The 26,207-nt window shown below is 34.1% G+C and overlaps 1 protein-coding gene and 1 long non-coding RNA gene across 6 annotated transcripts in view; one reads left to right on the top strand and one right to left on the bottom strand.

Moving 5' to 3' along the window:
* Nucleotides 1-26,207, top strand: part of LOC107521036 — a 128,463-nt gene that overhangs the window by 37,511 nt on the left and 64,745 nt on the right. For 4 of the 5 annotated variants that reach the window (XR_004955639.1, XR_004955638.1, XR_001599494.2 and 1 more), the window contains exon 2: nt 4,138-4,317. This is a non-coding gene — a long non-coding RNA (uncharacterized LOC107521036). Of the gene's footprint in view, nt 1-4,137; nt 4,318-26,207 lie in introns of those variants that run through there. The other variant, XR_004955640.1, reaches the window with a different exon arrangement.
* The window catches only part of SCN9A (sodium voltage-gated channel alpha subunit 9), a 125,180-nt gene continuing 100,559 nt past the window's right edge, over nt 1,587-26,207 (bottom strand). The window contains exons 19-27 of the mRNA XM_036236646.1: nt 24,407-24,561; nt 20,799-20,972; nt 16,837-16,959; nt 12,878-13,159; nt 12,121-12,174; nt 11,120-11,257; nt 9,027-9,131; nt 8,113-8,383; nt 1,587-4,363 (exon numbers count right to left, since the gene is read on the bottom strand). Of these exons, the coding sequence (XP_036092539.1) occupies nt 3,171-4,363; nt 8,113-8,383; nt 9,027-9,131; nt 11,120-11,257; nt 12,121-12,174; nt 12,878-13,159; nt 16,837-16,959; nt 20,799-20,972; nt 24,407-24,561 (2,495 nt within the window). The 3' untranslated portion in view covers nt 1,587-3,170. The remainder of the gene's footprint in view (nt 4,364-8,112; nt 8,384-9,026; nt 9,132-11,119; nt 11,258-12,120; nt 12,175-12,877; nt 13,160-16,836; nt 16,960-20,798; nt 20,973-24,406; nt 24,562-26,207) is intronic.

Genomic DNA, 26,207 nt, shown 5'->3' with positions numbered 1-26,207 from the left:
ATAATATAATTGATGACAAACTCAAATATGAGCATTCATAGATGTATAAAACTTGTAAGGAATTCTATGTAAACAGCATTATTATATTCATGGCTATTTATGTATTTTTATGAAGCAATTCTTGTTTTCTTCAAGAATATGAGATAATAAACCACAGTTGTTTAAAAAAATTGGTGGCCTCTATTCATAGGCTCTAAACCCAGGTCAATTACTTGGCCATTCTAATTTAGCTGGCCTTCCTTTCATTACTTCCATTAATATTTCTCCAAAATTGCTATTTTGAACTGCTTTATTTACATATACATTTAACCTTAACTCTTTTTAATAAAGCTATCAAAATTCTAAAAAAACATGCTGAACATTTAGGGTTGAGGTTTAACAATCAGCATTTACAAACAGCCCACAAGTCATTTATATGTTTTACAAATGATATAACAATTAAAAAGGTAAAATGAGATTCTCCCAATTTTATCCAAATTGTATGTATAGATTTGTGTGCAAATCTGTTTGCTCCCATTTTATTCTAACTTAAATTTTGCAGTGTAACTGCCATTCTACATCATTAGTTGAAATGAGTTCAGTGATTATGTAATTTAAATATTAGTATGACAATGCCTTCTGGAGGGTGATATCTCATAATCAGTACCAAACAGTAACCTACATGAAAGGAGAAGTCCGATTTTTCTTCAAGCTTACACCGTACTAAATGAGCTCTTAGTTCCAAATATTGTTTTTAATTGATAAAAAGTTAAAGCTAGACATTCTAGCTGGGAAAACATTTATATATACATATATATAAAACAAAACCTAACTGTTATATTTTTTAAAAAATTATAGTTCAGCATGAAATAGGAGAAAGAGCAACTTTGTAATTTTTTTGAAATGCCAAGAAGAAAATGGTGGTGAAGAACCAGTTGCCAATATTTTTTATTTTACATAAAAATCAAGTAATGTAAAAACATTAATAGTAAATCATACATAAACCTGCCTACAACACATCTTTTCATACTACAGTCAATAAGCAAAATGCAGTGATATTAATATGTGTTTAAAATAATGAGACAATTCAAATTTAAGGTGATACTAATTTTTTAATTTAATATATTAAAAAGTCTTATAAATGTAATATATTTTGTATGGTTCCCTAATTAAACTATCAAAACTTATTTTCAACAGGCTTAGTAGATATGTGATACAATGCTCTACATAATTTAGGAAAACACTGCATGGTATCTTTCATATTAAATAAAAAAGTGACTCAAGTAACCAAAGATGAATGATTAAACAAGGTGTAAAAAATCTTTGGCCCTAGATCTAATTTCCTATTAATCCTAAGGGACATAAGTTCTGTGGAAATGTCTCATTCTCATATCTGTGTTTCCTAGTCTCTCCCTCTTTCTGTCTCTCATTCTCTACCCATCCCTCTTCATCTCTATAGATATGTTTAAATCTTCTTTATTCTTAACTAGCCAGAACAAAAAAGACATTTAAGTACGTACTTATTATAGAACTATCATTTATGTTTTTTAATGTAAAAAAAGCAAAGGAATGAAATATCTTCTATATGTTTGGTTTGAAAACTCCTATAAAATCTAAATGAAACTACTTTTTCCTTACATAAGTCAATTTTTGCCTGCACATGAATAACTGATCAGAGAAAGATCTCATATTCCTGAAACGAGGTTATGAAAAAATGTACAATGGCCATTTCTTTTCAAGACACCATTAACAAAGAATTCTTAAAAACTAGATTTATAATCGTTGGTAGGACAACAGCTAAAGCAAAATGAATATGCACTTGGTAAATTATAAGCTCAGATTACTTTATTGATTGATGTATAATATACCTCATAGTCATAGCATTTTAAGTAGAAAGTGAAATCCTCCTCATCTTCATTGCAGAGGTCCAAAAGAATTACATGTACAAATTGTGAAAGTTAAGTGCAAGAAAGCAGGTTGGCAAGAATCCCAGTCGAATGCTTTCATTCATACTAAAGACAACTCTGAGTTGATAGGCTGCCTTATATTATGATTAAAAGCATGCCATACACATTTAAGATGGTATACAGGTGATGCAGTAAATACTGTGCCCAAGTCATGATCTGCTCAGACAAGTACAATGGTATTAAATAGCTACTCGCATATGAGGAAGCACTTCACTGAAGGGAAATATCAATTTTGTTTCATGTTCAAGGATGACTACACAATACTGCAAGAGAAAGCAGAAAAATGTGACAAAAGTTGGGTCATTATTGGTATTTTGGGCCAACACAGTCCAGTGTTAGATTATATAAATAATAGTAAATAAAGCTTTCTTCATTGCTTCTTTTCTCAATTATCTTTGTTTTTTTCTTCTGAGGAATGTGATATGTACTTAGAATAATTTTTCATCTACTGTGGTTAATGTATAAACAAATAAGAATATAAAAAAAGACAGGCTATGAAGTACAATAGTCTAAAGGTAAACCTTATGTTGTTATAGGAGTCAAGATGAAAGAAAAGTATTTGTTGAAATAAATAGCCTATACATTTTTAATCCCATAGCATTTTATAGGCACATATAAATTGGTTCTGATGCAATATAGAATAAATTTAAGCACCTCAAAATATAGAATGACCTCTGCACATGGATAATAAAAGGGTCTTGCTCCCTAATAACAAGATGTTTTAACTAAACATTCATTACTAATGTCCATTCCTTCTATTAGGGCATTTCATTACAAAGCCAAGGCAAAACACTTTTGCAGATATCCAAATGATGGGTAGGGGTGTGTCTGTGTGTGTGTGTGTGTACACACGTGCACACACCTCTATTTTAGTTTCATGGGAAACATGAATGTTTATAATCCTGTGAAAACATAACAAGGTAGATGTGAACATTTTCTATACGGTCTTATGATTTATTAAAAGTAATTAAAATTAATTACCTTTATTTGCTGTAATCAATAGCCCTATAGAGTTACTCTTCCAATTCTTACAGAATCATTTACCAGTGCAAAAATAGCCATCTGCTAATGCTGCCCACCTATCTTAGGGAATCAGAGCTAATGAGTGCACTGACTTTGAGAATATTTTGATAAAAAGTTTTGGCATAGACCTCCTTTGAAGAGTCTTATTAACACAAATATATCACCTTCACAGGCTGTAAACAGTGTTTCAAATATGAAGCTCTATTTTTTGCTTTCCTTGCCATCTTTTCCTTTGTCTTCCTTTTCTGTTTTGTCTTCTTCATATTTCTCTTTGTCTGGTTTTGTTACACTATCGTATGATGGTGGAGGAATGGTGGAGGGAGTTGCATCTGTTTTTTCTGGACTTGAGTTCTCATTTTCATTACCAAAAACCATATCTTCTTTATTGGGCAAATCATCATCTCGCTCTCCATCTTTTATGTATATACTTGATATATTTTTGACATTTTGCCGTAAGCGGTAACGTCTGTAAGCACGCTGAATGGTAATAGCAGATACATCCTCCTGTTTTCGTTTCAGAGTAGTTGTGATGGGTTCATAGGACACTTTAGAAGGATTTGCTGACATGAACCTTTCTTCCATCTGTGAACGAAGAGAGTCCATCTCTCCACTTTCACCCAAAACACGCTTTGTAAAAGCAAATAAGATGTCAAGGCAGTGGATCCGGTCCCCACTGACCATGGGCAGATCCATGGCAATGAGCTGGACTTTATTTGGTTTTGCTATGAGAAGAGGAGGGTCCAGGGCAGCTGCAAAATCAGAGAGTTTGCTATATTCTATAAACTGGGTGGCATCAGGATCGAATTTCTCCCAAACCTCATAGAACATCTCAAAGTCATCCTCACTAAGAGGTTCAGTACTTTCTTCAGTGGCAACACTGAAGTTCTCCAGGATGACAGCTATGTACATGTTTACCACAACCAGAAATGATATGATGATGTAACTGACAAAATAGAAAATCCCAACAGATGGGTTCCCACAGTCTCCTTCAACTGAACTCCCTGGATGAACTTTTTTGGGGTCACAGTCTGGAGGTCCACTATTAAGAATAGGTGCCAGCAAACCATCCCAGCCAGCAGAGGTGGTAATCTGGAAGAGACAGATCATGCTGTTGCCAAAAGTTTCAAAGTTGAACATGTCATTAATTCCAGCTTCTTTTTTAACATAGGCAAAGTTGGACATTCCAAAGATGGCGTAGATGAACATGACCAGGAAGAGCAGGAGGCCGATGTTAAACAATGCGGGAAGGGACATCATCAGGGCAAAGAGCAGCGTGCGGATCCCCTTTGCCCCTTTGATCAGACGTAGGATTCGGCCGATCCTGGCAAGACGGATCACACGGAACAAGGTAGGGGACACAAAGTATTTTTCTATCAGCTCAGCCAGAAACATACCTGGCGAAGGATGAAGGAATAAAAAGAAAATATTTAAATTTCCATCATACAGAAAATCCTAACTCAAAATGGTTTTCTTTTGCATCTTTTAACAATCTCAGGACATTTTATTGAAAGACATTTCATAAAAAAGAATTGAGCAATCCCAAAGAGAAATGATTATACTTAACATTTTGACATTTTCCCTCCTTTACTAAGTTTGTGGACATTGCCTTTTACCTCCACAAGAAGTTTTTAATGATAAGGATAATACCTACTCATGTAGAAAATTCAAGCAATACAGTAAAATGTTAAAAAAAAAAGAAATATAAATTACCTCAAATATCACCAACCATAACTGTTGTTAACATTTTGTTAATATCGCTCCAGACGTTTTTCTATGCAAACACACACACACACACACACACACACACACACACAAATGTAATCATGTTACACAGGCACTTTTTGCCATCTATTTTAGTCACTTCATGTCGTAAAAATATTTCCATACAAATGACAATTAAGTCATTTCTTATAGTCATATAATATCTGTTCAAAATAACCACATAATGAAAAATTTTGTGTTATTTCCAATTTATGATCTCCACAATGTCTTTTTGTCTAAAATTTATAATTCTAAAAATAGATGTCATCCTAAAATAGTGGGAAAGTCATGTACAGATAATGAAAAAACAAAAAGATGGAAAAAGAGCTATGGTAATGAATGGGGAGGAAGTATAAAATCATGTACTGTGATTCACAGATATGACACGTTGGTTAAGAAATGATTGCATTTTTTTTGAAGCATAATTTTAATATTATTTGGACCTTTAAACTTTATATTTTACATATTCAAAAGCTAAAATTAATTAAATCCAAAGGGGAAAAACCCTACAACTTTAGTTTTTCTTTTAATTAGTTTCACGTATACAGCACATTGATTAAACATCTATATAGTTCATAAAATGATCCCTGCAATTGCTCCCTCCTTCCCTTGACCCTCCACCTAGCCATCATATTAATGCTAACTGCATTCCCTCTGCTGTGCTCCCCATCCCCATGACCATCCATCAGCTACTAATTTGTACTTCTTTAACCCTTCACCCCATTCTTCCAGCCCCTTAAACTCCCCTCCCCTCTGTCCATTGCCAAATTGTCCAGTATATTTGTGAGTCTGTTTTTGACTAGTTTGGTCTTTTTATTCCTTAGATTCTGCATATAAGTGAAATCATATTGTGTTCATCTTTCTCTGTCTGACTTAAATACCTTGTAGGTCCATCAAAGCATGTTTTTCCATTTCCTTCTAGTCTGTGTCTTTTAATTTGAAGTGAGTCTCTTATAGGCAACATATAGGGGTCTTGTTTTCCTTTCCATTCTTCCACTCTTTTAGTTGGAGAACTTAATTCTTATCCATTTGAGGTACTGTTAGGAATGTAGTTGTTACCATTTTTTATTCTTTTTTTGATACATGTTTTTTCCTCTTAAAGAAGTCCTCCAACATTTCCAGTAATACTGACTTGGTGGTGATAAATTTCTTTAGCTTATTTTTGTCCGGGAAGTTATTTATCTGTCCTTCAATTCTAAATGATAGCTTTGCTGGATGAATTATTCTTGGTTGTATATACTGGGTCTTCATCTGTTGAATATTTTTTGCCAAGCCCTTCTGTCCTGCATAGTTTCTTTTGAGAAATCAGCTGTCAGTCTTATGGGTGTTCCCTTATAAGTAACTATCTGCTTTTCTCTCACCACTTTTAATATTCTTTCTTTGTATTTAACCTTTGGCATTTTAATTATGACGTGTCTTGGTGTGGGCCTCTTTGAAAGCCTGGTTTTTGGGATTCTCTGAGCTTCCTGAGGGTTTATGTCCATTTCCTTCACCAGGTTAGGAAAGTCTTCCATCATAATTTCTTCAAACAGCTATTCAACATCTTGATTTTCTTCAGTTTCGTCAATCGGACAAATATTTGAACCCTTAATAATGTCCCATATGCTCCTTAAATTATTTTTGTAGTCTTGGCATCTTATTTCTTGCCATTCTGATTGAGTGTTCTTGGCTTTCCCATCTTCTAGATAGGGTATTTGATCCTTTTCTTTATTCACTCTGTTTCTTCATTTGTTTATTTCATTTAATATACTTCTCATCTCAGATAATGTGTTCTTCATTTCAGACTGGTTCCATTTTATAATTTCCATTTCCATTTTTATGGTTTTTTTTTTTTTTACCTCTTTGTTGAAGTTGTCACTGAATTTAACCAAAAGTTCATTGAGCATCTTTATAACCAGCGTTTTGAACTCTGCATCTGTTAGATTACTTGACCCCATTATATCTGGATCTCTATTCTGTTCTCTCATATGGTTTCTGTTTCTTTGTCTTCTCATTTTGGCTGCCTTTCCGTGTGTGTACTAAGCAAAGGTCCTAAGTCCCCTGGTCTTATTAGTGTGGATTCGTGAAGTAAGTGTCCAGTGGCACAGTCCTGAGAGGGGCTCAGCTACAAGCCAAATTTAGCTCAAGGATCTGCTCCTTTGGGGCCATCTGTCAAGATTCAGTAAGCAATTCATAGATGCTGTGCTTATAGTTGCCTCACAAGGCCACACCAGAAATCGAGGCCAGCTGCCTCTACCATTGTGAGTCTCGGCAAGGAGCACCTGACTCGCTGAGGATATAGCTTGATGTGGCTTGGGTGGAGCCTGATTTTGGGGACGTAGGGTTTCAGGGACTCCTCTGGGCAGAGTGACATCTGTTATCCAGTTTGATGACTTCACGGCTATGGCAGCTCTGTGTCCATGCACTGGGAGTGGAGAAGGCTCAACAGGGAACAATGGATACCGCTGGCACTTCTGTACCTAGTGAGTCTCGCCTCAGCCCTCACTCTGACAATGTCTCCCTGTAAGTCCCTGGTGCCCCTTGCCCACAGCCGCATCAGCACTGGTGCTCAGAGCGAGCAGGTCTGTCACTGCAAAAATCTGCTTGCAGATGTGCCCTTTTAAGAGACATCTACCTCTGCCACTGCTGCAGCCTCCATCTCACTCAGCTGCTCAGGACCCGGCAGCTCGCATCCCTGCCCCGTCCTACCTTCTGCTGTTGCAAGGTGATTTCTTGGATTTCTCTCTAGTTGTATGGCTTGTTCATCTAGATCCCAGGCAATTTTTCCCTGCTGCTGCTCATTGTTTCCATCACAACTTGGTTTTGGTCGCCAGAGGGATAAACAGAGTTTCTATCCTCTATGCCATTTTGGTTCCAATTTCCAAGAAATGATTGCATTTTATAGACTTGCCAAGTATGAAGCCATAAGAAATGAAGAATTTCACAAGAATCACTAATATTATGGCTATTACTATTATCATTAATCAAATGGCAGTTTTCATATGTGCTAAAAGTGGAAGTGACTTCAGATTTTGCATTGGTCTTCTAAGACACACCTACATATATCCTCAGCGAGTCAGGTGTTCCTTGCTGAGACTCACACTGGTAGATGCAGTCGCTACTGTTGTGAAGGGTAATCTCGGAAATCTGGTACTGTAACAAAGGATATTATGTGCTTCCAATAAATAGAAAACTTGCGGCTCTGGAGCCTGGAGCATGAACCCAGGAATTCTGACATGGTGGTTTTCTGTTTTGTAAAGTTTTGTTTTTAAGCTTCCTTCATTCTTTCATTTTACTAGCTCACTCAAAAATAAATTTACATTCAAGAATTCAGACACTTCTCTGAGCATGTGTGGTGTTTAGTTTGATTCAAAATTAAAATCTGATTAATAAATGGTCTTACCTACTATGGAGAGAATCACAACCACAAAATCAAAAATGTTCCATCCTACAGTGAAGTAGTAGTGTCTGAGAGAGATCAGTTTCAGCACACATTCTCCAGTGAAAAGGATAATAAAAACCACATTTATCCAATATAAGACATTAGTCATGTATTCACTTTGTCCTTCTTTTTCTACCATCATGGTTACCATGTTGAGGCAGATAAGAACCATAATGGTGATATCGAAAACTTGGTTTGTTACAAGGTCAAATATACATCCTTGGAATTTGTTCTGCAAAGAAACAAAAATAATATGGAACGTAAAGTAAACTTTCCAAGTAGTGTCCACTAATCATTACATTAGTAAAAAAAATTACGAAGGTATGTCTTTAAAACTTGTATAAATTATCGTTGATCATAGGATTTGTGCTTTCTATAAGACATGTTATTAATGGATTAAACCAAAGTCAGAGTAAATGAAACTTTTGTTGTTGGTGTTGTTGACTTTCAGCGTATCAGACCAGGATTTAGTTAGCATTGTATACTAGTATTTGCTTTTAAGTTTATCCACACTAGCATGTTATAGTCAATCGAAAGTACATTTATTTTGATCCTCTATAGGCCATTGAAGTAGTAAGTTGTGTAGTTAATATAAAAATAAAAGCATATATGATTATTTTTAATTTTTATAGAAAAATTTAAAAATGAATATTGAAAACTGATAGTATTCAAAATACATATATTAAGTTTTATAAAGACTTGCAAAATATTAGCAATTTTGTTCAAAAATTGTTCAAAATCTTGTTCATGTTTAAGAAGTGGTTGTACATTAAAGGTGAAATAAAAATATTTGAAAATTAACATGCTAATGATAAACACACACACACACACACACACACACACACACACACACACACACACACATATTTTTTTACCCCTGGTCGAGGTATTGGCTTTTGTGGTTTCTTAGATCCCAGCTTTTTCATTGCATTATAGTATTTCTTCTGTTCTTCTGTCATAAATATGTCTTGACCTCCAAGGTAAAAAAAAAAAAAAAAAAAAAAAAAACTAGTTAAAACCAGAATCATTTCCTAGACCTTCCCTCAGATTATTAAGACAGGTTGAAAATGTATCAATATAGAAATGAAATGCATTTTTATGTGCAATGTAGATATAAATAAAACCTGTTTTAAAGGATTACTTATGTGTAAGCACATGACTCTCCATATATAATGTAATGTGCATATATAAAATATATGTTATTACATATAACTGGCTCAATTTTCTTTTGGAGAGGTAATCTGTATTATGTTAAACTATGTGCTGGCATCTTATTTCATCTGCTACTTGTGTTACCAAACATTCCATTGCTAAATAATGAATATATGAGGAAGGGTTATAAGAAATAAAAGAAGTGAATTTTTGTGATGATTTGGCTAATATTTAGGACCCTTATGAAGAGCTGAGGCCAAACAGAGTAGCAAAAATAGTATTAGATTTATATTCATTTGTGTTCATTTTAAAGTGCCATATTCTTTAGTAGAGAAAAAATATGATAAATATGTAATATACACATACACATGTGTGTGTGTATTTCGAGAAACTCTTTAGCTGTCTTTTTAATTCCAAGTAAAGTATTTCAAGATAAACAATTTTTGGGGTAGCAACCTTATGCACAATAATAGAGTTCTAGGTACTGAGGAAACTACTAATAGTCCAGGATCTCTGACCCGAAGGGCTTTCTAATTGAATACACAACCTTTAAGGTTCAACAACAAAATAAAACGACAACAAAAAACTAACATCTAAATAAAGTTTTTGATTCTTTCCATACTGTATAAGCCTAAATCTCACAAAGGAGATCCAGAAACTTTGCTTTTTCTTTTAGGGTCTGTTAATTTCTTAAAATCACTTGTAATTTTTACAGGTGCATGCATGCTTTACATTGATCTATAATATCAATTATTTTTGTTATGCCATAAATTAGTATAATTCATGTAATTAGAAATAAATTCAGTGGAATTTATAGTTCTGAATTCCTTACTTAACTTGAAGGGTCTGGAGTTAAGACGATCTGGTTATGGTTTTCCTTTAGTTTTCCTGGATTAGGTAATATTCAGCTTCATTTTATATTGAACTTAGATAAAAAATTATCAAATACCAATGATAACCAGATTCCCCTTTCTGTCTTGAGTGTTTTCATTAACCTTTCCTTCTAATTGGTAGGCAGTCTCTATGTAATTTTGGTATCCATTTTATCTATAGAGAGTAGGCATGAGAGACAGTCTCCATGCCAATGTCAAGAGAAGCCCAGGCCCTTTCTTGCTCACTGATGGGGGCTGTATATCTTACCATGTCAAGAACTTACCAGAAGAAGCTAGGAAAACACTGGGGAGAGTATTCTGAACTATAGGTAAAAATAAAAGGACAGATTTTGTCTTCTCTTGACAGATAATACCCCAACATAATGGAGGGTGGGGGGACACTAAGAGGAGATTACAAAACCCTCCAATAGCTGAAACAGAAATCTCAGGGGTGCCTCACTTGAAACATTCAACAAATCTTCATTTCAACTACAGGTATCACTCCTTTTACTATAATATAAGCTCCTTGCGCTCAGGAACCATATCTTATGTTGTTCTACCCTGAAGCACCAGCCCAAAACATACCACATAGAACAGTGGCTCAGAACAAAATGAGGAAACTACTTATGACTGTATTTCGAATAAATAATTAGTACATTCATTTTTCTTAATTACTCAGTCTTCTACAGGGATTACTGAAAAAAAAATCTGAATAGTTGCCACATTGCTTAAAAATAGTTATGACTTAAGAGATTATTTTCTGTGTAGAGATAAATGAAATTAAACATATCTGTAATTGTATACTGGCCAATTATTTGAAAAAATAAATGAAATTCTAATGAAGATAATTATTAATTGATATAAAATTAAATTTCACATTATGTTTTTGGGAAAAGAATTGTTCCTATTTCTCAGTGCAATGAAAAAAAACTTAAAATACTTATCTTTTTTTTCTGTTGGTTAAAATTATCTATGATGACACCAATGAACAAGTTCAAAGTGAAGAATGACCCAAAGATGATAAAGATGACAAAATAAATATACATATAGAGGCTGTATTCATATATAGGTTGCTTGTCTACCTATAAAATTAACAAAAGTTAGCAGTATGTTAATAATAACATTCATCATTTTCTTTTTCACATGGTTTGACGAGGTAATTCAAACTGTGCTATTTTAGGTAACCTAGGCTTTTTCAGAAGCGATGATATTGTTGTGGCTTAACATAATCACTTAAACATTTTTTTCCACATTAAATATTTATTACATGTTTACTATGTATACGAACATAATCTTCAAATGACTACAAAGGGCTTACCAATACACAATACTTGTTCTCAGATTGGTAGGACAATTTAGTAACTAAATGCCCCAACGTATGCTTTTTTATTTCCAGAAAAGACTGTAAAAGAGATGATACCATATTTATAGAAATTTTTCTGATTTCTTTTTTCATTTGGTTACAGAAATGTCTTCACTGGATTTAACTTTCTTAGCATGGAACTTATTTCACATAAACATTTCAATGGCACTTTAAACTATAAAAATAAAAACTAAGAATACTATATGCTATTTCATAGTTATTTTGATAGACATATTTACTGAGCACTTTTTACTGCTAGGCTGTGCTAAGTCTCTACTTTCATTTTCTTACTGGATCTTCAGAACAATCTCATGAGGTAGGCATTGAATTATTTTCTTTATACAGTCAATAAATAGGCTCAGAGAGGTAATTTGCTCAAAGTCAGTTGCACAGCTTGTATGATTTGGTAGAGCCAGAATTTGAGTCAAGATCTGTCTTCAAATGCTGCGCACATAATCATTAAGCTATTATTAGGTGGAAGTTCTTCAGTTTGTTTGTACATACTAAGGGCTCCTTGGAGCAAATGTTTGAAAATAGCTGAAATAAACTAAGGAGTTTAGTTATATGTTGACCAATACTTACATTAACAGAATCAACAGCTGCATACATAATATCCATCCATCCCTTAAATGTTGCCTGTAAATATAACATTTATAGAATCTGAATGTGAAGCTCATACTCTTAAAGCAGCAATACATGAATTTAGTCCATTTAATGTTTAACGTTTAATAGGTAACATCAAATCACTGTTTTATTAAATATTAAAATATCAATTTAATTTAATTGCATCTATAATTTGCTCTATGCCAAGAGCAAAAGGACATATTTTGAATTCACATTTTAAATTTTAGTCCTAGCTAGTTATTTCCAGGTTGTTATAATTCTTGAGAATTTTGTGCGTGAGTTTTTATTTTTCCAGAGGTAGAGGAGAATTTTATGAAAAAGGCAGGAAGCAAATTTTCTCCAATTCTTAACAATTTTCTATGCTAGTGAGAAGTTGCTCTCATTCCCATGTAGTGTAAAATGGGCAATCTCCCCCCCTCCCCCCCAAAAAAACCCCACAACAACCTATTTATTTTTGGAGCAAAATTCAGATGATGCAATGGTGAGGGGCCAAATAACCCCAAAAAGTCAGCTATGGATAAATAACTCTTGAATGCAATAGAAGCTATGCTTTTTAAACTCATTTTAATAGGCATATAATCTAAGAAACACCAAATATTTTTTAAAGACACAAAGTACTTTAAGTTTCTAGTTAACAGGTTATTTAAAATAATGACTTCTATCCTTCATGCAGTATCCACAAAAATATCAAGCGTTCATGAAAGGGGTCACTTACAACTTGAAGCAAAGACAGGTAACCAAGTCCAACATTATCAAAGTTCACCTTCAGGTTTTTCCATCGCACATCCTGACTAACATTCATCAGTGCAGAACACTCAGAAAGATTGTGAACTTGACTTGCAGAGAACCGTGAGCCATCTGTGGTGTTAACACACTCATAGAACTTGCCAGCAAACAAATTTACTCCCATGATGCTAAATATTAGCCAGAATATAAGACACACAAGTAGCACATTCATGATGGAAGGAATTGCACCTATGAGTGCATTCACGACCACCTAGTATTCAAAGAAAGAAAAGAATGATTGGGATTCATAAAAATGTTAAATGAATTACATTATGAAACACAGTGCATTATTTAAAAAATTAGGAAAGCTGTCCTTAAATAGTTAAGATATCAAATCAACCGGCCAACATGTATTAATTGAATGCTTACTATATGTTCAGCAGTATGCCAAGCAATATGAAATGAGACAAGAGCCCTGTGATAAAGAAGTTAACAAAAATATACAATGAACACACAGTGAAACTATTAGCAACAATACAAAATGAAAAACTAAGATGCTATGACAGCTTAAATAAGCAAAAAAATAAATAAAAATAATAAACCAAAACCTGATATATGTAAGGTGAAGTCGTAAAATCTGCATACTCTAGAAAAGAAAAAAATCATAAATATAAATGATAAAAATATAAGTGATACATTTAAAGGTTCATAGTCCTAGAATACCAGTGCTAAAACTCTCCCATATAGAGAAACTATTGGTGCATATAAACTGAAGTTAAAATTAAGAATCTTTTAATAAACCCCTTTGACTTAACTGATTCTGCCAGTTGTATGATATGTGAATTCAGTTAAGACTTTTGAACCTCTGTTTCCTCATCTGTAAAATGAGAACTATCTTTTCAAATTTATTATTCTAACTCTAAAAATTATTTTTTTTTATGTCCTTGGCTAAATATAGATCACGCTGGTCTCAGTTAAAACAAAAATAAAGTATGGTTTATCTTTAAAATTTCATTTATTTCTGCTTTTCAGCATTTCCACTGTTACCGCTCACCAGTGCCTCTTGCCACTTCAACTACCCTGCATGGCGACCACTGTAGCACTCACCACTTTCCAGATTTTCTTAATTGCCCCATCCTTCAAAGTCTACCTATCTTCTAACGCTTCAGCTCTAGTCCTAGTTTGAGTGCAAATGTGTTAAAAGATTAATTTGTTAAATAAGAGCATTATGTAATATATCAAGCAGGCGCTTAAGACATTTTCAAATGGTGAAACGTTAAGGATCTCTGACTCCCTTTGAGATTGCCTAGAGCAAGGGTTGGCAAACAGTTTAAGTACTTTTAGGCTTTGAGAATTATATGATCTGTTACAACTGTTGAATTCTGCCACTGTAGCAACAGAGCATACATAAATGGGCATGGCTGAAATCCAATAAAACTTCTTTACAAAACGGGCAACCAGCCTATGGGCTTTGGTTTGAGGATCCTTCTTCCAGAACAATATTTATTATCCCTGGGATCGATGTACCTGTAGAGATTCCATGCAGGCATAAAATTATATTAAAAAAAAACATTATGTTTATGTTTTCTTTATGGAGAGATAATTCATATTTTTATGAGATTTTAATAGTATATATGACCCTAAAAGGGTTGGGAAGAACAAGGTTAGAGAATAAAGTTCAAAGTGGCTGACTCTTAATCAAGCCTACTTTTTTTAATCCCATTTCCTGCTACCCTGTACACTGCACTTATCACTGAGGCTCACTGATCCTTCTAGTCATTGCTCAAATGTAACCTAGCGTACTCAGCTCTGTTTTTCTCTACCACCTGAGCTTCTCCACGCCAGGCATCTCTGCCTGGAATGCCTACCTGCCTGTGATTTGGAGTCCACTCTTTAAGTCATAGCTTCCAAGGTCACCTCCTTTTAAAGCCTGCACAGACTTTCCTGGGCAGCCATTCCCACCTCTATGTTCCTATAGCATTGTATGCTTACTGTTTTATAGCAGAAGTCATAGAATACTACTGTTCCTCTGTCTGTCTCTTCATGATCATTGTCCCTCTGTAGTCTTAGGGGATTAGGGTCTATTCACCATTGCAGTCTTTTTACAGCACAACAGCTGACACATGGTAGCGTTTAAAATGTTTGCTGAAAGAACGTGAGCAATGATGGGTCTGAGGGAGATAGGTACATACTGCTCTGAGGAGAAGCCACTGACTTTGGAAACTCAATAAACTCAAGAGCTTCAAGACTACAAGGAAGTTAACTATGAAATGCCTCAAATTATTATTTCATTTATTTTTCAAAATGACATGTAGTGTGAAGAAACAAATCCTTTTTCATGGTTAATAAATGTAACTAAATATATATATTTGGCTCTCCAAATATAGTAAAACATTCTGCATTCAGTTAGTTCACTGGTATCATAAATAAAGAACAAAAAGCAAATGGTAAAATAACAGGCTGGCTTAATCACTGAGGGAAATAGTTTTGTAGGGGAAAGTATATTATTTGTTCATGAAAATGGTGTATAGTGTCTGCTTGAGTCCAGGAATCGTTCTTAAATTCTGGATAGATCGTAACATTCTAGTAATACTCAAAAAAATGAAGGCAATGTCAATGAATTCTAATATCATCTTTCTGTATAAAATGTAATTTAAATTTTACGTTTTTTTTTTTTATAATCATGCTCCCTCATATACATGGAGCCACTGTACACTGGATTCAGTAAGCACTAGACGTGACAGTCATAAGGTTAGTAGGGATATTAATGAAAATCTTCTAGATTAAAAGGTCTCTAATATTCACCTGAGGCTTCAGGTTTCTGAGACTCATCTCAGAGTTTATGATTCAGTGTGCCTGGGGTGAGGCCTGGAAATTTGCATTTCTAATAAGTTCTCAGATGATGCTGATAGCTGGTCAGTAGTCCACACTTGGAGAAGCAGTGAGCTAGACTAATCTGCATGTTAAATTGTTCAGAGACAGGTAGAGAGAAAGTCGGATAAAGAAATAAGCAAAATACAATATATCGAAGGTTTTATGTGTCTGAATGTAGAAAAAGGACACTCAATTATGCATGTCAGTGGACAGACAAGGCAAATTTAAATTGAGGCTTAAAAGCTGGGTAGGTGTTTATTTGCTGTGCTGAGGAGTGAGGGTTGAGACAAGGAAGGGAGAAGCATTCCTGGCCAAGAGCACAACAGAAGAAATGTGAGGAGAGCAGCAACAGATGAGGATATGAGCTAATCAGAGAAAATATGGTCATCAACCTCTTTATGAAGAATTTTCTGGTTTAATATTGCCCTTGAAGGTAGGTTGCTGGTAGTCATCATTTATCTCACCTTGTTTTCTTTGCAAAATGGATCTCTTTCCAGGCAGTATGCAGCCTAGTGCAAATTATGTAAACTCTCAGAGCTTTATTTTTCTCAGATATAATTTGGAGATAATTCTACTTTCATTAAAACGTTTATTTTAAGGATGAAATTAAAAGTAATGGTTGATGTTACTCTACTTCTTTTTATTTTCTTATGCCCTTTTCCCAAGGTAGTTCCTTAAAAAGTATTATTTGAACACCCAGTACAGGCAAGTCTTTGACGACTTGTATATGAGAAATGTTGTCAGGACTAATAATAATGTCCCTTTCACTTGAATTTCCTAGCATGGGGATTTTCATTTAAGAAGGGAAAAGTCAACTTATTTGGATCGGTGCCTAACAATATTATATAAAGGAGGCATTATTACGGTATTCGATTTACTCTGTCAAACATTATGTACTGAAATACTATGTATATATGCACCTGTATACACACATATACATAAACAGTTCATATATATGTATGTATATGTACAATGTATAAATAGTTCATAATGTCTATGTACCCATTATTTTCATATTTTATAATCCTTTTAAAAAATAAGAATACTATATTAGGAAGTTTAGTAATTTCTTACCCTCATTCCTTCAAATCTGGATAAAGCTCTTAGAGGTCTCAAAGCCCTAAGTGTCCGGAGGGATTTGATGGGGCCAAGGTCTGAGTAGCCCAGAGTGTTTGCAACTAAAGTAACCAAAGAAACCTATAAAAAATTAAAGCTTTCATTAATCATGTCAATGAAATAATTAGGCATAAGGAAGAAAAGTCAATTTCAAAGATCATTAAGAGCAGCTTGACAAAAACAATATGATTTTAAACATCAAGTTATCTAGCCATTGCCTAACAAATAGGTAATATGGATGCTTTTATAAGGAAATAGATTTGAAAGAAGGCTAACCAAAATAAATAATAGAGGAAAGTTGATTATTTCTTATATCTAAATACAAATGGCATGTGCTTTTCACACTTTGGTGGTTAATGGTTATGTACTTGCTTATTAATTCTAAACATTTAATTAGAGCAACCATCAAAATTTCAATTGAAGTAAAACCCAGGGCAAAAAGGTATGGGATTCTGAAGCCAAATATAAGAACTAGTATAAATAAAACTTATTCAAAATCAATTTGAAGACTCATGATTTTGAAATGGAGCTAATTCCCCACAAAATTATTGTGCCTTATAATTTCTCATAACAGACAACAAACATTTGCTTAGTAATAGTTAGTGGGAGAAATCTTAACTGTATTGTGTGCATGGGTAGGTGATCTCACTGGCTTCACAATCAACACAGAGATACACAACTTCATCATGTGAGACTGACCTGCCACAATTACTGCAACAAGTATCCAAAAGAAATTTGTGTTCTTGTCAAAAATTATCTTAGAAGAAAGAATGTGGACAGAATCAAAACTAATACACATTTTGGTAATAGAGCAATGAGCTTCTCAATGTCCTTAGATCTGGATCTGTAAATGCCTTTAGTCTCTGAATAAGTTCCATTAAAAAGTATTCATCTATTTTATACTATGTGTAGGAGGCAGTATACAAGAACAATGTTTATAATGCAGCTTATTACAAATTAAATAAAGACTAATATATTCAAGTTTTTCAGGGAAGAATAGGAATACTCAAGAGTCAACTTTTGTTTAATAAGTGTTGACAGAGTAGAAAAATTCATTGCTCACAAGTTTACTGCTGAGACTATCAGAGACAAGTAAATGGATTTACGTTGAAGTGTTTTTGTTCTTATGTAGTTACTTTCAAATTTCTCACCAATACTGTTCTTTTTTAGGTACTCGTGCTATATATCCAGCAGAACTAATTGTCCCTCTTATCATTCTTAAATTCACCCAGTCATTCAGGAGCATTATTTTCTATTTAAGTGAACTTAAAAAAAATAAGTATACTTTTTTACTGAATTACAAGTATTCCTTTTTAAGCAGAAAAAGGTAAAGTTTTAAAATGTCTATTATAATTTAAATAGCTCCTAAAAATGGTAGACCCAATCTCCAAAGCACTGTTAGGTGGTATGATATTGAATGTAATAGATATAAATTACTAAGAAAACTTAAGTATATATAGTTTGTAACTGACAATATATATAATGCATAATATTCATCTATTTATCTATCTATGTAAACACATGCATATACACAATATATGTCCATACTGATGAATAACAAGCAATCATTATTTAAGTTTCAAAAAATCAAAAAGCCTGCAGACATTAAACAAGTGCTCCAAATATCAAATTAGATCAATGGTTCTAAAACCAGAACCATCTGGAAGGGCTTGTTACAACAGTTTGCTGGGTCCCAACACCAGAGTTTTTGATTTGGTAGATCCTGGGTGGGTCCTAAGAACTGCATCTCTAACAAGTTCCCACCTACAGGCGCCAATGATGTTGGTTTAGGAATCACACTTTGAAAACAACTGCTCTAGATATGTTGCTCGAGTTTTGAGAAATTAAACAAAAAAAAAATCTCAGCTCCTCCCCTAAACCTACATCCCTGGGTTTGCATCTCTACCAGCAAGAATATTGTGTGATACTTTGCTCTCTATGTTACATTATAAAAACATTATATATGATATGTAGTTATATATTCACATATATAAATATTTATTTACCTTTTTTCAAAATACAAATTAATATTTCAAATTGAAGCTGTATACCTCCCCGAGTTCTGTATATTACATTATCCTAAATATTAAGACTCACAATTTCATATTATCAAATATAAAACAAAATAATTTGTTATTAAACAGCTGTATATTTTTCTTAGTTTAAAATAAATTTAATTCTGCTTATAAACTTTTATTTACCAAGCTGAGTGAAAAAAATAACTATGTTTGTAATAATAATTAAAAGGTTTTTGAATATCTTAAATATTTTATAACAATTTTTGAAATACCCAATTATATTTAAAAGTTAGGGAAAAAAATAACACATACCTTGTATTATTTCTTCTTATTTTGGTTAGCCTTTCTTTAAAACTATTTACTACAAAAGCATCCATCATATCATTTATTTTTCTAGGCAACATATATAAAAGGTGAATAAAAAAAACAATCAAGCAACATGAAATCATTAATATAAGGTACTGAAAATTAGATTTCTCATACAGGAAGCCCAAGAGAACATAAGAAGCGTAATGAATACCTATACTGCGGAAAAAAAATTTTTTGCACATCATCTATATAGAAATTGTTATTGCTTTTAATGTTTTATGTATTGAACTGTTTAAAAGGAGTTTACTGAGCTTTAGTAACAGTTGAGAAATTGAATTTTGAGTAGGTATGATTAGTTTTGGCTTAATTTCGAGTCAGATTTTGCTGTATGTAGTCATGCTTATTTGTAATTTTGATATCTATAAATGATTCTATATTAATTTATCTTTTCTGAAAAGTCTGGTAATACGAACTCTTATAAATATTAGAGAAGTTATTGGCATGATAAAAATTTGCATTCTGCCCTCAAATTCCAGACATCACATGGAAAACATATCTCTAAACACTATGACTGATTGATTGTAAAATGCTTCTTTCCTCACCAAAAAAGACTATATCTTGGAAAATCTAGGAGAATTAGTAAAAGATTGAAGAACATAATTCATTCTGAGAAAAATAAGTTTAGGAGATTGAGGTCATGAATTAAATTAAAAAAGCCTTTTAAAATAATATAAAATATTATGTACGATAATTATATTATTATGTATTATTAGATTATATCATTGAAATATAAAAGAATTAGAGTACACTAAGTAAGAATGAATTGATAATAATGAGTGTTGTATTATTAATTTCTATTTGAGATTTCTTGTTCTCACAATCTGTTTTAGGATCTATTTCCTGACTATTTCAACAACATGCCTAAAAAATATTTTTGCTTTGGTAAAAATAATACATAAATTGAAGTATTTTTATGCATTTTCCATCATCCAAGTATTCAACAGTTCTCTGAATTTATTATTCGAAATTACTGATACTGATTTTTCTGCTCCTCTGCCACTCTAGAGATGAAGGTAAGTTGGATATTTGTGATGGTGACAAGAGCTGTGACACATTTTAATTTCTCTGTCATTGTGACTGAGATAAATATTTTGAAATTCCATGCCTTCCCTCCTCCTTAACAGAGGGTTATTTAGCTTTAACACTACCATTTTTACATAACTTTCAGCTAACATCCCACCTTCTATTTTTTCATTTTGTTTGTATTTCCAATCTGAATGATATTTGAATCATGTAATATATATTTAAAAATTATATCTTCTGATTTCAGAAAACACACAAGAGTAAATTATATATGTTAGAAAGGTACAGAATTTACATTTCTTGAGAGGTTTCTCTTTCGATAATCCTCACAGATATATTTCTACTGGCTGTATTGATGATATCTCTAAAAATAAAAAAGTTTTACTATAGCCTGAAAGTACAAAAAGCTAATCAAAATTAAAGTGTGCTCATATATAACATTAGTGAAGGTTTTTTGGAACATTTATTTGTAGAATAAATCCTCTTTTAAAATTTACTCAAAGTACCTACATCAACAATTAAGAAATCCAGCCAACACCAGGCATTGGTGAAATACGTTTTATAACCATATGCTACCCATTTTAGAAGCATTTCCAGGATGAAGATGTAAGTGAATATCTTGTCGGCATACTCTAGGATAATCTTAATGGTCTTTTTCTTTTCAATATATATATCTTCAAAAGCCTGTGGAAATAACATTCCAATTTCAATTTATGTACATCTTAAAGGTTATGATTCATAACAAAAATAGGAAATAAAATTCTGATAGAAAACTACTGAAATAGAATACTATTATGGGCCAGCTGACTTTCTTCTGGTTTACAGCTACTGTGTAACACGCAGTTCTATACTTCCCACCAGTGCACATGTCACCAGAGGTCAAGAGAAAGAGGGTGCAAAAGAATGGAATGAACCAGGTCTCTGACACTGGTAGGGATTTCTGCTTCATCTGACTCCCTTTTGATCCCTCTTCAAATTGGATAAGACCTACTAGTTAAGGACGTGATTCTAGCATCAGCCCCTCATATATCTTTCTCAACCTGTACTCTCCTTTGCAACCACCAGTACAGTCTGGAGCCTCTCCAACAGCTCACATGTTTGTGCATCTCCAGTGCCTATCATTATGTCAGGAATACAGCGAAGGCAAGGAAAGGTTTGCTAAATGAACAAGTGCAGTATCTTAGGGGGGCTAGAGAACACAGAGGGTGGTTTCTTTCTTTGAATTTTGCACAACAGCTAACATTCATTAAAAGCTTCAGCTCAACAAATCACTCATATTCATTCCATGGATGTAGCACATTTTAACACTCTCCAAGAACTTTTAGTGACAGATGATAGATACTGTGGTCACAGCCGCAAGTTCCTAGGGAAATAATTTGAATGGACTTAAAGAATTGAGCTCACTGAAGAAACTGAAAATGACTGCTGACCTAAACAAATCTAAACTATTAGAATTTTCTCTTTAAAGTTTAAAAAATATTCACTATGTTGGAAAAGATGAAAGCAAAAAGGCCTGTATCCTTAGTGGATAACATGATACTGTCTGTCTCTTCATGACCGCATTCCATTCTTACTCTTCTTATTTCAAGTTCTTCTATCAATACTTTAAAAATGGTCCTGAGCACTTTTTGCTAACTGTTGGTATGAATATTAAAGAAAACAGAGAAGTTGGGACAGAGAGAATAGGCAGATTTACCAAGACACTAAAAGAAGATTCCAGCAGCTGGCAGAGGTTCTGAAAGTCAACAGAACTGAAGTGCAAGGGGAGACGTCCAGCCCTCATTATTTTTCTGCCTCCCTTCTCCAAACTGTACAGGAATCAGGAAAACTGCCCAAACAGAAACTGTGGCAGTGCCTCAGTCCTTGAAATGCAAAGACAAGGAAAGATCTTCATCGCAAAGAAGATGGGTGCTGTTCCTGGAACTAGGTGCAGAGCCGGAAGCAGCAAGTCTTGATGCTGAAAGCCAAATACCTTGCCTGAGTCCACTCTGTTCTGATTAGTTCCAGAGCCTGAAATAGTATTCAGGCTACAGGGCTCCTAGCTTTGAAGACTAATTTTGTGGATGTGGGAGTGAGGAGGCAAGATGGTCGTTACATGAGCACTATCAGATCTGGGGTGTAGGCTTTACTATTACTCATTCCAGTTACCACTCATTTATTTCTATCTGTTCACGTCCCTTTCTAAGCAGCCACAACGCAGTGAAAAGATACAGTGGCTTTTGTTTAGACCTTTGTTAAGTTATGGCTCTGTCATCTGCTAGCTTTGGGACATTAAGCAACTTTTAAAACTCTGACCTAGTTACCTAATTGGTAAAATAAGCAAAATATCATAATCTCACAGGATTGTTTGAAAATTAAAAGATAAAACTGATATAAAGACCTTGAAATAGAATAAATATGTACTAAATTAGAGTTATTTTTATTTATTTTATAGACAGATATTTTTAACTCTAACTTAATTGGCAAACTCCCTGAGTAAAAACACCAGCTTCTTGAAATATTTTTTTTCTTCCTCATGATTCATCCTTTCAGTTTCGAGAGTGCCCCTCCCCCAAAATGTAATCTTTCTTTTTAGACATTTTGAACAAGGAATTACTCTAAACTTTGCTTTAATTCTTTTGTAATCCACTTTTCGAAAATCTCAGTCACACATGTGACTCAGTGTGGGATAAGGTTCTTTAGTTATTAGAAATGCAAGCTAATGTAGACACTATCAAGATGCCCACTTGTATTCAATAAGTCGAGTGACACTTTCTTATTCATCTTCTATTTTTGAGGGGAGACTTGTTAGGAGAGGCAATCTACTGTGGGCTTTGAGTGTCCCTGCATATTCTTATTGGGTATCCCAAGAATGCAAAGCCCTGACTGCTCTTTATCCAGGCCATTTCTCATGATTGTTTTTGCGACAAGCAACCTTGAGAGATGAGACAGTGTCTCCCTGTGGGACAAAGAGCAAGGCTGCCTACTGATTGCTGTGAGAGGATGGGTTCCCTAAGCTCAGTGCTCCTCAGCTGTGATGCTAACCCACTGTGTGTACAGTGTTCATTTAGCTCCGTGCTATGGCCCCGTGGGACTTGGGGACAAGGGGAACCAACACAAACATGTTGAAGTTCATGCTGCTTTCTATATGGTGAGACTTCCTTTGTCTCTGACTCGGAAGTCTCGTGCCTTCCACCAGTATCTGTGAAACAGTAACAGGCTAACTTATTGTAAGTAGAGCAAAATCAAATCCCGCATCCATGAAAATTGTCTATGAGGCAATTTACAAAGTTCTTGAGTATTCTGTTTTTAGTGTAATGAAATTTCCAGTGATATCTCTAGCTGGAACTGGGCTTCTAATGGCTCATCTCTGTTAGTGTCAGCAGGAAAGAAAAACAAGTAAGAAAAGGCTCAGGGAACTTGTAACTCACCCAGAACCCTTTCAATTCTTACAGGAGGTGAATGGTATATGTACAAGAATGAGAAACTTGTCTCATTCTCATCCTAAAAGTACAGTTTATTTTCCCTTATAATAACATGCAAGATGCTTCATAAGCTGACCCTGCTTATCTTTGCCACAATATCTCTGGCCACTACTTTTCTCCTGGTTTTGCTCTTCTTCCTGTAACGCTTCCTACAGTCTGGGAACTTTTAATTTTCTGTATATCCGATGTTGTCTTATGTGTTCCTACCATTGTACACTTGTTCTCCTCAGCCCACCTTGCCTGGCTGGAAAATTACTATTAATCTTTTCTAAATCTTGCAAAACATCATCTACCTTTCTGAAATCCCAAGTGGACAACTGTTCTTTCAATAGAGCTTTATCAAGTATATTCCTTACTTATAAACGAATCTCAGTTCTGTAATCACTTGTGTCTCTCTTTTCCCTAATGCTCTCTGACCATTTTGAGAAAGTGCCTGAATCTTATCCATCTTTGTATTCAGGGCAGCAAGAATAATACCTGGCATGTAATCATGTTCAGTAAATATTTACTGAGCTAAACTAAAAAGTTATCCTTGGTACCAATCATAGGAGTTAATTGTTGGGTAAAACAACTTGTCAAGATATTTTTATCTTTCAACTCATTTATTAAAAGTACTGACAACCAATTTATTACTTGAGGTGTCGGATCACTTACCAGAGCACCACTGCTGAGCAAGATCATGAGAACTATAAAGCTTTCAAACCAACTGTGTTCGACTATCCTGTAGCAAGTTTTCCTGATGTTCCACCAGATTTGTCCTTTCCCCGACTCTATGTTAACTTGGCAGCATGGGAACCTCCGTACACAACCTGGCAAGAAAGACACGCATGTAAAATCTTGACATTCAGAATTTTAAGAATGAACTATTTAATACAAAGTTTTTTCTATGATAGTTACTCAATCAAATAATTTCTAACACTTATACCTGCAGTTTCAAATAGATTCAACTTAGATGCCACCTAATCACTTAACTCTCCATAGTGTTTTCTTAATATGTGTCAGTTATTTCTGACTTAGAATATAGTCTTGTCTTCTGTACTTCTCTGATATCTCATCAAATCTTTTCTACAATGTTTAAACCACATATTTTTTTTATTATTGTAATCTTAATACAATCCTAATCTGATACACAATGAGCACTGAAAAATTATTTGAAGAATGAATGAACGAATAAACTAAAGTCTGAAGACAAAAATGTATTTCAGGATCTTCTTTGCTGAAATTTTGTTTCCTTGATGTGCATCTAACCTGCAGTCTGGTGCTGCTTCAACTCCTCTATAACAAGCTCTCTGAGAAACATCATTCTAAATTTTATTAAGAAAATTAGTAGTTCCTAAAATCGAGTAAAAAAAATAGATCTTGTTTAGAAGATACAGATAAAATTCTTTCAAATACTCTAAGCTAAAACCAAACCTGACATTGGAATCCTAGGTGTGACATATACGGCTATGAAAAATTGAGGAACATTTTATTTTAGATTTATTTATTCATTTCTACATAAAAAAATTTATTGAGTATATTCTTGGTTATGTTCATAGTTTCCTCTCCTCAGGGAATTCTTTTTTTTTTTTTTTTTTTTTTTGGCTTTGGTTAGGCAGATATAGAAATAATTGGCTATAACTGGGTAAAGCAACTAAAGTGACATATATGCAGGAGTTAATCTGGTAGCATGAAAGAAGACTACCTAATCTAGCTTATTTGTTGAGAAAGAAAATTCATAGGAAGCTTCCTGGAAGAGGTGGAGCCTGAATTGAATCAAAGTCTTAGCCAAAAAGGGTTTGGGTGGAATTCTAGGCCAAACGCAGCAAAAGGTGTTGAGCATAGGAGTTATAAGTGCTCAGAATTGCAATGAAAGCAAAGTGCATGGGTGAGAGATGAGGTTAGAGAAAGTGGTCAGATTTTCCTCCACCTTAAGTATTTTGGTCTATATCCTATAGACAATAAAGAACAAGTAAAGGGTTGTAAGCAGAAAACAATATACGCAAGTTGTAATTTAAATGGATGTTTCCAACAGTTGTGTGGAGGATAATTTGGAACAGGGAAAAAAGAGAGGGGTGGAGGTAAAGAAAGACCCAGAGCCAGAAAACCATTTAGGATTCCGGTTCAGTTTCCCTAACAAGAAGGATAGGTTAGGGCAATAGAAACTAGAGCAATATTAGATTCAAGACTGTTTAGCAGGTAAAATCAGTAGGATTTTGTGACTAATTGAGTGTGGGATATTAGAGAAAAAGAGGAGCCCAGGAATGACCAGGTGGATGTGGTTGATGAAACAAGAACTACAGGAGCAGGTGCTCACTTGGGAGGTAACAAATCTGACATGCTGGTGAAACTTCTAGATACCGGTATCCTGTAGACATCTGGAGGTGTGAAACTGAAGCTCGGGGGCAAAGTCTGGGCTAGAAAAGAATATCTAGGAATCATTAGCATATGTACATCAGCTGAGATCAAGACAGTG

This window comes from Rousettus aegyptiacus, unplaced genomic scaffold (genome assembly GCF_014176215.1).
Source record: "Rousettus aegyptiacus isolate mRouAeg1 unplaced genomic scaffold, mRouAeg1.p scaffold_m13_p_2, whole genome shotgun sequence".
NCBI classification, from domain to species: domain Eukaryota; kingdom Metazoa; phylum Chordata; class Mammalia; order Chiroptera; family Pteropodidae; genus Rousettus; species Rousettus aegyptiacus.
The sequence above is the reverse complement of the archived record's forward strand: the minus strand, read 5'-3'. Positions and strand labels throughout refer to the sequence as shown.